Source organism: Myzus persicae, unplaced genomic scaffold, assembly GCF_001856785.1.
Source record: "Myzus persicae strain clone G006 unplaced genomic scaffold, MPER_G0061.0, whole genome shotgun sequence".
Lineage (NCBI taxonomy): Eukaryota > Metazoa > Arthropoda > Insecta > Hemiptera > Aphididae > Myzus > Myzus persicae.
The window spans coordinates 166,948-185,756 of record NW_019100471.1 but is presented as its reverse complement, the minus strand read 5'-3'; the positions used below and the strand labels follow the sequence as shown (position 1 = coordinate 185,756).

Below are 18,809 nucleotides of genomic sequence, written 5' to 3'. Positions count from 1 at the left end.
TCTGGTTTTAACGTCGTCGGTTGGCCCTGAAAATTCAATTCACGCTTTTCTCGACACCCAACCAATAGAAAGTTGAATTTCCCGCGCATAAACCGATTCCGTACAAATGTCAAGGGGAACGGTCGTGAAAATTCGTGCGAATCGTGTGCGAACTATAATTTGCGTGGAAGAACTTGCAGAATTCGAAATTGGCGGAGTAACTATTATACGTATAGGTATACATCCTGACGATTGTCGTCCGTCGACGGTTGTAAGATATATTTATAGTGTCGGAAAACTGGAGCCCGGAAATAAAAAACAACATATCCGTTGAACCTCGCTTTCGGGCAGAAAAGTATATATTATTATACAACTATTTTCTCTCGTTGTCAATACATTACAATATTACACCGTTATACAATATATACCTAAATACGTATTGTGTTATAATGTGGACTGGTCGCCGTCAAAAGTCTCGTCATTGGTCGTCGGCTCGGGGCGGTTTGCAGTCGGCCGACGGTTGTGCGCCCGTCTGCTGCACGTAGTAGCAACTCGTCGACTTGGTCAGAGCAGGCCTCGGCAGATCGTCGTCGTCTCCGCCGTCCGGAAGTGAGGACATCTCTTCCGTTTTTCCGATCAGCTGACGCCTCTCGCGCCGGTTTTCGTCGTTGTTCCTCTGCCCGAGGATCGGCATGCTCACGGTCGTCTTCAGAGGTTGTTTGCGGTCCGGCGAGTTCGTCACGTCGTCGGTCAAATCGCGTTTATCCATGACGGGGCGATGGACTATACGATGGCGACGTATATCACAACACTAAATTATTATTATTGTTATATATTATTAGAGTATTGCGGTCGTAAGTGTACGGTTATTACCTAGCTGGTCAGTATTGGTATACAGTATTTACGGACGATTATGCGCGTGCGGCCAGCAACTGGGTCTACCTAGGTATAGCTATTATACGACTGTATAATAACGGAATCGACGCTTACAGCTCGGCGACGGCGACGGTGATTCGATTACTATTATACTGCAGGCTATCACTCGCTGCGATGTGATTTATGAAATAATAATAAAATATTATTTTATTATACCGACAGGTAGGCACTTACGCGTGTATATTATGTACAGATTGCAGCACGAAATAAAAACGTTTCCGGTTACGACTACGACCACCTTGTACGACTATCGCTGCTGATTGATCGCCAAGCTGCAGTCGATCGATCGATGAGCTTTGCTCGTAATTATACGATGTAAAATAACGTTCGACTTGGCTGTAACGCTTATTGTGTTATTATTACAAACAGTTTGTAAAATATTATACAAGTTGTTATTTTCCCCGTTGCCCCGTTGCGGCGTGTGATCTTTGATTGTTGTGCAAACGGACGACGGTCGACTGCATAGCTTACCGCAGCATATTGTGTACGTATAGGTACCTAAAATAATATTAATTAATCAATCAATTAAATTATTATCAGCTGATAGCGACTGCGAGGACGGCAGGAAGACGAGAGTATAGGAAGCGTTTAACTGAAAACAGTCAAAGGGGAAGGCAGGGGGGAAATACCCCTCAAAATATTGCAGTGTTATATGTATATTATGTACTCTGTGTCTCTGCAGTCCAACACCGCTCGTCTAAACTTTCGAAGATGATTACAAATATTTAATATGATTAATTTAATTTATTCACATCATCATTTATACGTCGAAATAAAAATATTCCGTTTCAGCGCATACCAAATTAAAAATATAGGTCACTATAAAAAAAAACTACCACTATACAAAGTACAAACCCAGATTTCTTTGCGGAAAATATTGCGAAAGTATGTACTTAAAATAATACTAAAATTACTTTATTTGAATAACCCAAATGTGACTGGAATGTTATTTCATTTCATTTGAAATGCCGACGTGGTATAAATATTATAATGTTATATTGACTATTCTAGTACCTACCGACCAATGTTCATTACAATTTATCAAATTATCGTTGTACCTACATATAATATAGATTTACAAATATAATTAACAATTAAGTTTCCATTTATTGAACATGATTTTTTATGTGATTGTATTTAAATTTTAGACTATTTTGGGGAAAACGTGCTTTTTTCAGAGCCCCGGAAAATATAGAAAACCCACAAAATATTAAAATAATCGCTGACAATAATTTTAAATCTAAAACATCACGATTTAAAAGAAACAAAAAAACATTTTTTTTTATTTAATATAATTTTCAACACCTATAATAAGTTAAGCAATACTGATTGTTGACATTATATGACTTATCCGCTGCACGGATCATCTAATTTTAAAAATCACTGTTTTTGCTTGAAAACTGAAGTAACCCTAAAGATAATAAAAGAAGTTACTTATGTTCTGACTTCACCATCGTTTTCAGTAGGTATACCTAACTATTGTTAATAGTTAAGGAAAAAACAAAAAATTTCAAAAGAAAACGTGTCCGGTACCTATAAATATAGTTGGTAAAATAACTGCGATACACCGTTCCAAGTTGTAGGCGTGACTGTTCATCATTATATTCTAAGCGTAAATCTGTTCAGCTACCTAAAGTCTCTAAACATTCACCTCAATATCTCTTCTATGCTCAATATTAAATCTGAAATGGTCATTAAAAAATAATTGACTTATAATGAAACCTGATTTCGTAATTGAATGTTGTTAATATTATTTTCGTACATTTTTTTTATACTTTTTACTGTCTAATATCTCTGCATATCGTATTTTCCTTTTATGTTCGTCATAAGCCTATCTAGTATAAGTGTATGATATTGTGTGATTGTATAATTGTCGAGCTGCCGTGCCATGCCATGCTTAGTGACTAAAAGCTAATTAATAAAAAAAAATCAAGTCGTAGCCATAAAGAATAATGATAATTATATTTATGCATTACAATTATTTTAATAACCTATTAATATCCCTACTCGTCCTACCTATTAAATCATGTTTGATAAAAAAATAATTTTAATTATGTTTTTATTCGAACTAAAGTTCACTATAGCCCATTATTCCGCACATATAGTAACATAATATTATGTTATTAATTTATACAATTTGAGACCTACTGACTCGATTGTCGGTTGTAATTATTATAATTAAAACAACACTGCAGTAGGTAGGTTTATATACATGGTGAAAAATGTATAATATATATATATACCTAAGTCTGTACACCACATTAGTACCATATACTACACACGGTTTTCTCGGTCAATATTCGGAATTTTTAGCTTCAAGAATAAAGGATTCACTCGAGGGGCTTAATTGTAGGCTAAACACGTTGACAAGACGGTACATTTTTTTCATTGTTTCAAAATATCCTAGATCAGCGGTTCTCAACCTCTTTAGTTTTGGGGACAACCGATTTTGTAAAAAAATCTTTGAAGCCCACAAATAGTTCACCCATATACGAATGCATATATATATATATATATATATAAACGTCAGTTGTTAGAACTAAAAATAATTAAAAAATCAATTGTCTGTCATGAAAAACACTTTATTAAACTTCATCACAAGTTAATCAATTTAATGAGATTTTTGACATTAAGTGTTCTTTATGAGAGAATCAAGATCGGGATGAAAACTGGATGTTTTTAGAATTAAATCACTTTCAACAGTCAGTTTATTCTTATATTAAGTGTTAATTATAAACTAATTTGACACTACAGAGTGTACATAATATTGGTAAATATTATAACCAGAAATATTATTAGCTATATATTAAAAATATGTAATAATGTTATTTTAAATATATATATAATATTAAATATTATATATTTATACTGTTCACGGTCCAGTACCAGACTGCTCGAGGGCCACAAGTGGGCCGCGGCCTATGGGTTGGGAACCGCTGTCCTAGATCAATTAGTTATCATTTGACAACAAATAATAAATTATGTGTACTATGCAATTTCTCTGTTCATTTTGTGAAAAAAAAAATAATGTGTGACTCAAAGGATTAAAAAAATAAGATTTTTTTCAAAAACGTAGTGGTTTCATAAAAAGTAAGTAGAACTATAATATAACAATATATGTAAAATGTCCACTCTGACATCTACAATAATTTGGCATATTATAAGCGAAAGTTGACTAAGGCTAGTCTAGTGTATTTGCATTTAAGTGGATATTTATTTATACACAAATTAAATTCATATATATATATTTATAATATTTATGTAGCATATATAGCACCAAAAGTATATTATTATTATTATTATTATATCTTACTGGTAGCATGTACCTATAAAATATATTATATATATTATTATTATTATACATGTGCTCGGAGAGATGATGTGCATCTGAGCAAACCTTACTGCTGCTGCTGCGGTGGTGTGTTTTCAAGATGAATTATTCAACGGAATAAAAGTGTGTGGCCGATAATATACATTTATATAGGTAGTGTATGGTAGTGTATATACCGACAAAGTTGTATTAAATTATATATATAATAGTACCTCACTACTCTCGACGGTAGCAGCGTAGAACAAAAGGCGTGGTTAGAGCGGAAAAGCAATACTTTTTCTTTAATCTCGGCGACGGGCGAAGGGGTTGAAATGTATTTCAAGTGCCAACAGACAGCGACAAAATAACGCGGTTAACACACAATATGCGCATTTGTGCAGTATAATATATTATTATAATATTATGGATGTGATGTTTATGATACGTCAGATCGTGTCTTTATTTCTTTCAATATATTATTCTAATATACGATAAGGTGTCTCGCCGTCCACGCTCACCCCTATTTCCCCATTTAATAATGGATTTATTCATATTTTGACTCTTAGAATTTTTAAATTATACATACTGGTTACTTAATGACCATGTTTTCAAATTCTTGTGCCGATACAAACCTCTGTTTTTCAAATAAGAACTCCCCCGCCCTTTTTAAAGCAAATTACTTATATATGGATAATTTTAACCTGAAATATTTCAGTGGTATTAAAATGATTTTACTTACAAATGATCTTACGAAACTATAAAATATATTAATATCAGAGGTAGATAGTTTATCGGACCATTTTTTATATTTTTATAAATACTATACAGATAGATTAATATAAGTTACTTCAATTCTAAAATTACAATAGTCCTCATACCTTTCAAACCCAATTAACATGGATCTATAATCATCCTATTAGTAGGTAAACAAAATTAAACAACTCAAAAAATTACTCGTTTAAATTTTGATTTTAATACTCCAACATTTTCAGAAAAATTATTCATTAAACAATGTACTGTATAAAACCGGAGTTTTTATTTGAAGAATAGAAGTTTATATCTCCACCGAAGAACTGATGACACTCCTTAAGGAGTAAAAAAAGAATCTCAAGCGTCTGAAAACATAAGGCCCATGAGTATATTAAAAAAAATCGAAAAATCAAAGTTTGAATAACCGTGAATTACTTATTGCAGAAAAAACACGAATGAGTGTGCCCGGGGCGAATCACCCTGTACATTTATATTATGCGTGTGCCATGTGCATACAGTACCTAATCGTATACTGCAAGTAGGGAATGATATTTTAATTCGAAAAAAAATACTTTAGATGAAAGATGATATAATGTTCGATTCGCAAACGATATCGTATTTATTATTATTCAAATTTCGAGAGCGCAAAGACGAGTGTACCGTCAAATGGACTGGTCGTACACATAAAATATAGTTTATATTATTGTAGATGTGTCAGTCAGATATCGTGCGGGGTGAGACTTTGGGCGGTGCATTATACGCTGTATCATAACATTACTATTATGGAGCGTGAAATGTGCCGGAAATTTTAGGACATTTTCGACGGCCGATTGAACCGGAGACTGAATAATACCGTTATCGTCGTCGTCGTCGTCGTTATTATTATTATTACATCGAAGTACGCGTGTATAAAATATATTTTATAATATTATTGCGAAATAACTGCACCCGAAACATCTCCGCGAATTATATCTCCGTGTCGTTGTGTTGTAATATTATCGCGTCGTAGTCGCGTTAACCGTCCGAAACGATCGGATCACGCGGTCCGTTGGAAACGGCCAATTTTTTAAATAAAATCGAGTGCGAATTCATTAATTCGTTTTTTTTCAAATTTTTTTTTTATCCTTCAGCGCTCGTTCGTAAAACGAGTACTTATATTATATTGTTATAGTAGACTGCAGCCAGCGGATCGTTACGCGTTCGATCCATTTGTCCCCGACGAGAAAATATTATTATTATTATTATTATTATAACTCCATAGTATATATTTTTAAGCCATAAATGTGTTATATATTATTGACTTTGTGTATATTTCGTATTGTGAGTAAAGTGTGGATAATTTTATACGATATTTATGTTATATTATGTTAAGCCATTTTTGTCGTATCGAGACTTTAAAAATACTCGTCAAACGATTTTGAATATTTATATATTATTGATGCGTTCTGACGTAAAAAATATGTTTTGCTTTCATCACTTAATAGTTGTATATATATATTATGTATATATATATGTTGCATAAATATGTAGGTTTATGGTTTAGCATTTATATAGGTAATGAACAGGTTAGGTTATTTAGACAGTTTAGCTTAAATGTTTTTTTTTTATTAAATAAAAACTTATTTACAATCTGTACTTAAGTATAGGTACTTATTATTAAGTTTGTAAGTTATGGACAAGTCTTGATTTGCATTATAATATAGTTGAAGAAGTGTCCGCATTAGATAATCACTTGGATACCTATGCATGAATTTAATTTATATCTCATTGCCACATTTTTTTTCCATCAAAACCACAATAATGTGAGTTCGAAAAATTATTCACGCAGAAATAATACTATTGTATCGTGTATTCCAATATTGTGTCTGAAAATCTTCTTCAAGTTCAATTTCACTGTATTTAGCCTAGGGACCAGATGTGGCGGTTACACTTGATTTTTTCGCCAAAGTCCAATATATATTATACATTATCATACTTATATTATTCCTATACAACGAACGATTTGATCTTTCGGCTTCCAGACTTTCTGTGTACTGCACAAGACCGATATAAATTGTTAGGTCGTTTTCATACTTTTGTCGAGACTCGAGTGAGAAAAATCACAATCCGATTTTTCAAGTGCCTTCATCACGCATATTATTTTATGGGTACCTGTAGCAATTTGTATGTAGGTATTCTTATGTAGCGCGGACATAAATATAATAATATAATAAAATATGTAAAACTTATCTATAGTGGTCGGTGTTTATATAGGGTGAATCACCAACCACATTCACTCCTATGTTTTCCTTTAATGTAATGAAATTGTTCGAATTCTAATTTTTGAAATTTTTGAATACTTAAAGACCATATATATATTTTAAAATTCTTGAAATTTTTCGTATTACTTGAGGAATATCCTGAGGGACTACAGACTTCGGTTTATCAAATGAGAAGCCCTCCTCCTCCCTTTTTGACTGTAAATTTTCCAGACAATTGTTCTAATAATTTGATGACGTACCTTTGAGAATCAAAATACGTATGAGTACTTTTAAAGTTATTTAATTGTATGTTCTAAGAATAAAAGGCCTGTCCATGATGGTAATGGGCCTGGAAGACATGGGGACTATGCTCATTTACAAGTTTTATGATCAATATCTATAATTTGTAAAAATGGTACAAGTATATTAGTTTATTATGCTTAGAACGAACATTTTAATAAATGATAAACTACTAGTTCGATTTTGAATTGGATAAGTCCAATTTTCAAAAACATTATCCAATTATTAATTTGTTACATTTATTAGTTTGTTTGGGACACATGTCCACGGAACACTTCTTGATGGTATAAAGCACAAAATAATTAAGATTTTGAAAAAATGGTACACACAGTTTATATTTAATTACTCCAAAATTCAGAATTCGAATAATATTTTTATTAAAGGAAAAAATGGGCGTGAGCATGCTTGGTGAATAACCCAGTATATTATACCGATATTTTTTTTAAAAAAAACCTTGTCATAATATATTATTGGTAAATACTAAATATTGTACCACGATGACATGATAGTACACCTACATAAAATGAAATACTTGAATATTTATGTATTTTGTGTAAAAATATTTTGGTAAGCTTCCAATACGATATTATACCTAGTTTGCATTCCGATTGAGAAATTAAGAGGAATTTAAACATTTTAAAACAAATAATTTTCACGGAACGAGTGCTAAACAAAATTAATTTATGTTCCTCGTCAATTTCTCAGTTCCATAAATAATTAATTTCCATAATATTGCTTTTCCTCTGCCAATTTCGATATTCACCAAAGAGAATTTAACGAGTTTTTTTTTTACTATAGGTTATACGGGTTTGTTACCGGAGATTTTTCGGAATCAATGTTTCTGGTCTATACATATAGTATGGCAGTACTCATATTTTACAAACTGTATATTATATAATGATTCTACATAACGATACCACTAACTCGTCGTGATATTTTTAAATTTGTTTTCAATTTTGTATTTAATAATGATAGTAATAACCAAAGGAATCGTTTTACGTGTTATCTTTATACGATTAGGTTCTCAAACTTGTAAACTAGTGGTGCCCAACGTTTTTAGATCTACCAATTAGATTTATCTCCCAATTTATTTATTCTGTGGATCCATACCAACATTACATAATTACATATTATACGAGTATAATATTTATGTTCGTACAAACAAAATCGTTAATTTTGGGAGAATTGTATTCAATTTTTTTTTTCAATAACTATCATTACGTCGTTTAATTAAAAATCCATCCATATCGATATATATATTAAATAAATTATTGTTATCTCAAAAATTAAGATATGACACTACCGTGTGGTATTTCGTTCAAACGATTATTGACAGAGCAAAATAATATTGTACATATTTTAATATGAAACTTTTCCATTTGGTGCTAAATTATCCTTCAGATCGCGCACCACTGTCGTAAATATTAGTAAAATTAAAACACAAGTAGTATTAATATATAGTTGGACTTAGCATTTCTACTGATCATCATAGTTTTAAAAAATGTAAAAATATATTTCTAAATTTTTTTTTAGTTATATTATTGTCGATTTTAAGCTCGTCGGTTGTATCCGTATATACTATACGAAATCCTCGAGTTTGATTTGAGTGTAGCTTTTTTTAGATATTTTATTATATTATCTTATATAAACATTGTGGATAGCCGCAGCATCGACAAGGATAGGTACATCAGTTTTCTCAGAATAAAACATTGAGTTATCTATAGTTGTTTTTTATCCGTCATTAGAGAATATTAATACATACTTTGTCTCTAAATTTGAATAAATAATTTTAAGCACACATCAATTCACAATAATTCTGAGCTAAAATAATTGTTGTAAACAATCTTATCGATCGTTCGGAACTCCTTGCGCAGATTAATATCACATTCCTTATAATATCCACCGATTTTTACAGACCAACCGCCATTTTATTTTTCTCGTATTGTTATTATTATATTTACCCCTCGACCGTGCGTGCTAACGAACTCTAATGAGCTAATCGCTTTTTTTCTTCTTCAACATAACATTTTATTAAACTTAATAGATCTATGTTATTATATACGTCGTCTCAGTGAAGAATGGCTATCAAATTATGTCATTATAGAGTGTATATGTTTAGCGTGTTCTCGTACGGCAGCTATTTATTTATTTATTTATTGCTAAATGCTATGTAATGGATTGTGTAATTTACAACTCTTAATAATTTTGACTTCGGGGCGTTACGAAAATAAATATTAATATTAAATAATGATACACATTATGTTCGTCACTTAAGTATAATAATAATTGTATACAACGTAGCCACGTAGGTACTCGTTGGCAGTTGTTCGTTTACGAATAGTTCAAAATGGTTAGGATAATATATTACTGTATTATCCGCGTATTAGAAGACGTCTGGCACTGTTTGTCTTCAATTATTCTGTAGCCCTTCGTGTTCGCGAAATCGCTTCATCGCGAATAATATTAATGATATAGAGGGGTAATTGTAACGATTTACGGATTATACCGTTAACTGGTCATTCGTGTCAGACTCTGCGAATTGTTGCTGCTTTATGCGACTGTTGTACTATATTAATTATGCGGCTTCAAAAATACCAAAATACTATTGTGAGAGTTGTTTGGCGTAATCAAAATTTAAGATACCCAACAAAAAATGTTTGAATAATTTAATTTGCTTAATATAAATAATCTGTATATAAAAACTTGCACTATATACTTAGAAAACATAATCCATTATCCTCTATAAAACATGAGGTCAAGATTCTAGATGTGCAGCTAATCACTACTATTAGTTTCTCATCAAAATGGCCTAAGAAACGTCTTGATGTCGTACTTAAGATGCTTGATTTCGTTGGTACTCGGATAAAAAATTGAATTCCCAATTATTTGGCCAATATCAATATTGATACTCCTCAATATTCCAAATTGATACTCCTCCCTGTGGACACCGTGGCTATTAAAAGAATGCATACCTATATAGTATACAAGTCTTTTTATATATACAGATATATTTTATTTTAAAAAATATTTAAATATTTTATTCACTGATTTTATGATGGTAACCTTCAATAACACATAATCATAAATTTACTGAATATTCATATTATTATAATAATAACTGGACGTTATTTTGATGTTCTCATTCATCATTCAGATTTCTTAGAGACAAGAATTTCATTGATTTGAAATCTCCGAAAATATATTGCATATGATGGTGGCAAAGTTAAAAATAATAATGGTTGTTTAACCGGCACGGGTATTTCTCTTGTACGATTATTATAAATTTATATTGATATAGGTATATTTTTTTAGTATAAAACATAATTTATAAATATATGTATGATATTATATAAAATCATAAAAATAAATACCAACCATTTCAAAAAAAGAATGTAATGCAATCAGAACAATGGGTCAGGTCAACGGAACTTCCCTCAGTATCCAGGTAGACCAGGTAATCACTGCATCTCAGTGGTCAATTTTTACGGTGAATCCAAACAAATAGAAAAATCATTCACTGTAATGGTGATGGTGAATATAATTAAGTACAATAAGTACAATAATATACATCGAGGGAAGAGAGTATTGAGTATATTTAGGAAATTCACTTGTGAGTGATTTATAACTGAAAATTAAACGTGTTGTTTGTATTTTTTTAGATTGATATAGATGTCGAGGATAGCGACCCCAATCAAGTTGCAGCAGAAAACAAGATATCTACATAGTCATATATAGCATTCAAGGGGGTCCAGACTTTTATTTCCTATGTTATTGTGGGTTCGTAAATTCTGCGAAACTGTGCGTTTGTTCCTGCAGGGAAGTTAATTTGATATAGCTATTATAATATCTATATAAATATTATGAAATGTATAAATAGATTTTATAAACGGTAAACGGTTGCCATGTATTACTCGAGCAGATGAAGTAAGAGCATGCATCAAATCGCTGAGTTTGTGGCCTCGAGTAAAGAAATTATATTTTAAAACTAATACTAGAGTTGAATGTATGTTTGTCGCTCATAAACTCAAAAACTACTTGAGCCATTCTGTGAAAATTTCTTCTTAGAGATATCGAAGAGTAGTGTGAACCGCTGCACATGTATGATAGGTACTAAGTGCTTTATCCAATATACGACAGATTTTTATGTAAATTAATTTGTGTTAGAGCAAATAATTGTACTCGCCGGTCATCATACCACGTGGTAATATTATGTATGTGTATTATATCGTTTTTTATTATATTTATACATAATATTCCTATATAAATCCATTATATTTGTTGCTTTTTATTAAATAAACATTCACGGAATAAATTAAAATTTTTATTAAATAAAACGCTAGTGTTAATAATAATATAATTATATGCTTAAGAGTTGGCCGGTTAGATTAGCTGAGACAAACCAATGGGTTTGTTTTAACATAAGCCAGGTTATATGCAAACCTAGCCTCGTCCGTTAAGTCCTTTTATTACACAGATTAATTTGAGAGAACATAGTTTTTATAAAAGCGCACACATAAAGTGATGTTTATAATCGGAGACCAAATTAAAAATATCATTATTTTCAGAAAACCAAAATGCGATGTTCACTCTTACACTTTTAATTTTTAATTGTTTACAATGCCAAATATATAACTATGTATAGTACTTTAATAGATTATTTATTAAACATTTATTTTGTTTCCAGAAGTAAGTTTTAGTGTGCATAATATTATACAATTGTATATTTTTCAATACATAACAGGTACGTCAATAAACATAATATTATAATTATCAGCTGTGTTTTGTGTTCGAAAGTATAAAAGTACTAATGTTATTATAATTTAGTACCTATAATATATGATATATCAACTTATTTAGAATGCGATTTATAATATAATTATTGTGCACATTTTAGGTAAGTGTAACTGTTAAGTTTATTATACTATTATTATTTTTTTTAAGTATAATAAAATACGTCCCAGTCACGACACATCTATATAATATCATTACGACATTATTAGTGTATGGGTTTTTCAACTGACGCGTCGTAAAATTTGTTACTTTAGTTCATTATGAAAATAATTTCAAATCGTCCATAAACTAGATAGGTACCTGTAACTATTATCATGATATATATTATGTGTGGTATATTATACACAGTGATTCACCAAGCAAGCTTACCTGATTTTCTTCTTCTTCAATAATGCAGTTATTTCAAATCTGATTTTTGGAATTTTTAAGTAGAAAAAAAAATTCAAATTCAAATTCTTGAGTCGTATGAGTAGTTTTTGAGTTATTTTACATTTATTTGCATGTTCTAAGAATAAAAGGTCAATGATAATGGGCTCATGAGAAATGGGGGCTATGGTGGTTTGAAAATTCTTGTAGTTAACATATCAACATTAATAGTTTGTAAAAATGCCCAAAGCTTAATAAATACTCATTCCAATAATACGTCTTTTTGTATTTTTGAAAGACCATTTTAAGAACTATATTATCCTTTGTACAAACAAATTTAATAGTTAAGGAATCAGGCACTCATTCGAATTTCCAATTAGTCATTTGAAAAACATAAGTTTGTATCTCCACATTGCACTCCTTAAGTAATACAGTACACCTCAAGAATTCAAAAAAAAATTGTCTTAGAGTAAATTTAAAAATTCCAAAAATCAGTATTTTAATAAATGTATCGTTAAAGGGCACAATGGGGGTGAGCATACTTGCCGAATCACTCTGTATACAGTAAATATGGTCATATACAATTTCATATATATCGCGTACCTAATATCGTCTCGAGCGTTTTTGTGTTCTGACCAGTCCGACCTACAGCTGGTCAGCCATAAACGCGGTATATATACATCTTATGTACTTACAATATAGTAATAATAATAATAATAATAATAATATATAAACCAGTTATTAGGACGTTACGTTTCCGCAATACGCTACATAGACACACATCACACTGCACGTTGGCGCGGACGTATATACGATTCTTATCTGTTAAAATTAATGCCGGTCGCATACACGTCATATTATTATATATTAGGTATATAAAATATATTCCTCGTATATAAGTATATTATTATTATTATTATTATTATTATTATTATTACGAACGTTAAAGGGGCGAAAAAAATGTGTAATAATGAACTACCTATGTATGATATTATTATTATACCCACCTATAAGCTCCGGCCCCGGAGACGGCAGCTGGACGTCTGTCCGACACATTCGACGACCAGTCACTTCGATGGGTTTCAATAACTATATACCTGTATATACCTGTACACAGGTACCTACGGTACATATGACGTGGTACCTATGTAGGCACGTATTATACGAGTGTCCCGCGTGTGCGTTTATATATTATATTATTATCGTGCTGGCGAGCAGCAGGTGATTTTTGACCGATAGCAGTTATATGTATATACACACAATATATACATATACTTGCCGAGTACATACCATATTATATACATGTGTGGACACACAAAAGTGGAACGGAGCGTTACGATCTCTTAATTGATTCGGAAAAAAAAAAATTTTTAAAAAAAGGCACTTACATAGTTATAATATTATTATACCCACTGTATAGGGATATCATTATCTGCACCTTTGATCTTTCCGGGGGCATCCGAGAAATTGCTCTCGGAATATTTTCATGCTATCCGGTTCCAATTAATAACGATAATAATATATAATGTTGTGGCGCGTGTATAAGGTCGTTCTTTTCTTTTCCGGCGTTTTTTTAAATTTTCTACCACTCGTAAAGTATATAGTTCTTATTCCTCGCCGAGACGCTTTTTTTTTTTAATAATATCATTTTAAACACCGAATATCTAACGGTGCACAGTATAAACGAGCGCGGAAACTACAACTCGAGAATGATTGCTGGAGCTGGGTAGTAAATAGTAGGTAATAACCACCAAGGTATACAATACTAATACCGTGGTAACAACACTCCGTTTTTTACGGCGAGTCTAGCCGGGGTTGTCTCGACGTCAATTATTTTACACGCGCGTTACACATCCATATATATTATTATTTAAAATATTTATGGACATCCGGGGGACGCGGTCCGTAGGTATGCATTTTATATTAGTTCCGATTCGGGACAGAAATTATTTGTTTTTCGTAACGAATTTAACGCTGCAGGTGTACGCCATTATTCTGTATTGCTCTCTGTGACTGAGGTCCGAGGAAAAGAATACCATATTATATTGCTTACAAGCGCATTTAAACGAAATTTAATATTTTATTTTTTCGCGTTTCGAAAATAGTATATTAATAATAATTTTACTCATGTACAAGAAACAGTTTAAAAGGCGTCGTCGAGGGGATTAGGGCGAAATGTGCAGTAGCGGTTTTCAACGTTTTCTCGTAGTTTTTTTAGAGTCCGTTTTCCTGTAATTGAACGGTTTCTGATTAATAATGCGCGTATAATATATAAATATTAGTTATTAGTAATAACATACTAATAATAAGTTAAATGGTTATTTTTACTATTTTTTTGCTAGCCATAACTATTAAATGATTACATTTGAATTCATTCATATTATATTTTGTTGTCTTAATAATATGTGATTGAAATATTTGCGTTTATCCACTTAGGGAAACGTTTTACTTGCAGCACGTGTTGTCTCCGTTTAACTTACACATCTTGAAGTGCCAATTTTTAAGTTCAAAATTTTTAATTATCATAACTTGCGTGGAAATTAAATGATCAAAGAGCCCATGTGGAAAACTTCGGATAATACTATCATATTTAAATTTGATAACAAGTTGATTCACTGGGATATTAAAACAACAGAATAAAACAAATTCTTCTGAACTTAGGTATAATGTTCTATTTGTTTTTAGGTAATAATTATAATTTATAATCCATACTTAACGTGGGCATATTTTATAATAGTTATTATGGTTAGTCAGGAATTATTTAGTTATACTATCCGCATCATGAACCGGCTAAAAAATATTTTTCACTTCTATTTTTTTACGCTTGCGTGATATTTTAACATGACATTTTTTTTTACTGCGGATGTACACCGAATATCTTATTTCAACCTAAAAATTATGGATAAAATGATATTTTAATATAAATTTAACATCTGGTGTCTATATAACATGTTTTCTTAAATTATACGTTACAATAATGTTTAATAATATTCAAATTTCGAAGAAAAAAACAATTCTACATTACTAACACAATAACAATAATACAATTGACTTTTTTATTAAATTAAAAACGTCACTATTCATAACATAATAAACGAAGTCGATTAAATCTCTCGTGGTGAGATTTTATTTAAGTACTGATTTGATTTGATGTGATTTCATAACCATTAAGATATCGATGATGAAATATTGTTAAACAAAAAATAAATAATAATAAGTTAATCAATTTATCGTTACAGGCGATCGTTATTTTTGTATTAAAATTATTATTCGGTACCCTACGAAATACCTAAAGCTGTGTGTCGCGATTAGGCCAACCAAGTCAATTGCGAGTCTATTGAATTATTTTTTTTTTTTTTTTGATAATAATATAATATCAAATTCGTGCATGTACTTCTCATATATGATTTGATGTGTCCAGTGTTATTATACTGATCCGGTAAAAAAACACGGAAATAATACACGCATATATTTATAGCAGTATATAGCCTACGATATAAGTGAGCTTGCGGTGTATATGTATAATATATTAAACGATAAATCGTAACTAAAAAGTAAAATAATGCATCTGCAGCAGCACTCTGAGTGATCAGTGCATTAAACTGTTTTATCGTCTGTCAACATCATCCCGTCGTCGTATCAATAATACGCACCAACAAGCGAGAGTCAATAAAATATTGTTTGGATTTTATGACTTCTATTTATTTAGAGGGATATATATTATGTGTTTGTGTGTATACATATAAATCGTAGGATAAAACGAAAACCTCCACACAATGACTTGCAAATTACTAATGTTATTAGCTAATGGATTGCTTAGGAGTCCATTAACTTGACTTCTACTCCGACCAGTCGGTTAATTCTCTCGCGGTGTGTACAAAGTTTCAGCAATGATTACAGACATTTAAGAAATTGACTTTATCGCGGAACAAAATGATACTCGTCTAGTTTTTTTTTTTTAAAGCCAATATTATTATTGCGCGTTTTAAACTAATGAAACGACGTCTGTGATCCGAACTATACATTATAATATGCAGTTTAATACTTAGAGGACCTGTGCACAATGATAATAATAATATGTTTCATCGGTCAAGTTGAATGTGAATTATTATACCTACTCGCATGGCACAAGACAACAATTCTACATACGTCCCTCTAGTTTGAACTCTAACAAGATTTACTAGGTTAACCTAACCTGAAGAATATATGTTAAAATAAACTATTTTATTTTACTTTACTTAAACAAAATCCTATAATTTTTTTTTTTTTGAACATTTAACGCTTCAGTGGAAATGATTATTAGCGTACAGTTATTTAATTACAAATCCTATAATTGTATGTACAAATATAACTGTAATCAAATAAAATGATTATATTACCCGTAATTTGTCCGGGTTTGACTAGATTGTGCACTTTTACATTTTTATCAGCAATAATAACACCACGATTGCGCACCAATCGAACGATAATAAATGGTTCTTTCTAAACCTATTACATTTGTCTTAAATATTCTAATCATGCATTTGTGTATAATAGGTAATAAGTTATAAAAAAAAATATTTTTTCCATATGAGCAAAACTTATGCATTGTAGACATAGTCAAATTTATTTTTACCCGATTTTTATCTTGAATTATGGTACCCGATGAAAGTTTGAGTTGATCATCCATCAATTGGACAGTGAAGTTGACCACTGGAAATTTCAACATTTTAAAAATATAACAAAACATTGAATCTAATTTTACCATTAAATAGTATTAGTATTAAATTTAATTACATTAATAATTGAAATGTTTTAGTAAGAATGACCTATATCATAAAATAATGTAAATTACATCGATGATGATGTAGGTTTAAAATATTTATCTGACATTTAAAAACAATGACAGGTGACGGTAAAAAAGTCGGTCGCTTAACTTTTTATGCTACATCCGCTATAAGATGTATCTTTAGTTATATATAACTGGCATGAGTTTAAGATGGCTTACAATGTTGTGGCTCAATTTACGATAATATTGTCCGGTTCACGATAAATAAGACTTATTCTGTATATGCGTACATCAATTAATAATATTCAGTGTCTATATACTCGCATATAATATAAAGTGTAGGTACACACAGGTGTAAAATATAACATCATAGCACTACATTTTTTCGGGACGCAGAGGCAAAAATTACACACAACCCTTTTCCTGCAGACCGTATGTACATGTGAAACGCGTGAGTCAAATTCTATACTCAGGTCTACATATTATTATTACATAATATTTTAATTTGTTTGTCTGCACATAGTTGATAATGTATACGAACACGTACCGCTTACACGGTACCCGGTAATGTGCGTACGGTCACCGAACACGCGTTTTTGGTCCTACCGCACCACGCGCTCTAGGTTAAGTTACTTTAAGAGAAAGGCTTTTTATATATAGACGTTAGGTTAGGAAAAGCCTATTCTCACCGGGTTGGAAAAGCGTGGAAAAAAATCTAGACACATCGGGGATAATAATAGTTTCTTTTTGTTTAAAGAAATCTTTTCCGAAACGCGTTCCGGGCCAGCAGAGTTCGGGCTATATAATCATCGTATTTTGTTTTTAGAATTACATGAAATAAATCGTGGTGTACTTACCTAAATATATATAAGTAGTGAATTAAGTACCTAGCCACTAATGCAGTAGGAATCGGGTACCCCTATTATGAAGTATTTCTGCCATTAAGTATTGTGTTGTCCAACCGGAAACCGTGTACGGGGCCTCCTGGTCCTAGGCCCGTACCGCAGTTGTCAGTGTATACTATAATATGATAATCGTTGTTTTAAGTATTTCCCATGGCCATAATATAGTGTAATAAAATATAAGAGACGGTGCGTATTCTTATCTTTTTTTAAGCCACGAACACGGTTACGGTGTTAGGCCATCGCGAAACGACCGCACACAATATGTACAATATACATTGTTTCAAAGTCATCGCTGACAAATGGTAGATAGTTCATATATTATGAATATCCAACCAATAATATAACATACTCGCAACGTTTATTAAAATATATTAACATTATTCGGACGATTCGGTAGACGATCGTCACCTCGAAGACACGTCGTTAGTAAAAAGCTGCTGAACAAATTACTTTTTTCAGTTTAA

General features: G+C 31.3%; 1 protein-coding gene across 3 annotated transcripts; it reads right to left on the bottom strand.

The window, feature by feature from the left end:
- Positions 1-285: 285 nt before the first annotated feature.
- LOC111026427 lies at positions 286-1,371 on the bottom strand. 3 transcript variants are annotated; one of them, XM_022304536.1, is made up of 2 exons: positions 853-1,371; positions 286-762 (listed from the first exon to the last, which is right to left on the bottom strand). In XM_022304536.1, exon 2 carries the CDS (start codon positions 746-748, stop codon positions 458-460), a length of 291 nt encoding a protein of 96 aa, XP_022160228.1. In that variant the 5' UTR covers positions 749-762; positions 853-1,371; the 3' UTR covers positions 286-457. The 3 variants fall into 3 exon arrangements, with proteins under 3 accessions (XP_022160228.1, XP_022160221.1, XP_022160213.1); XM_022304529.1 differs by having other exon boundaries at positions 287-790; positions 853-1,368; XM_022304521.1 differs by having other exon boundaries at positions 287-1,024; positions 1,090-1,368.
- Between the last annotated feature and the right edge of the window lie 17,438 nt (positions 1,372-18,809).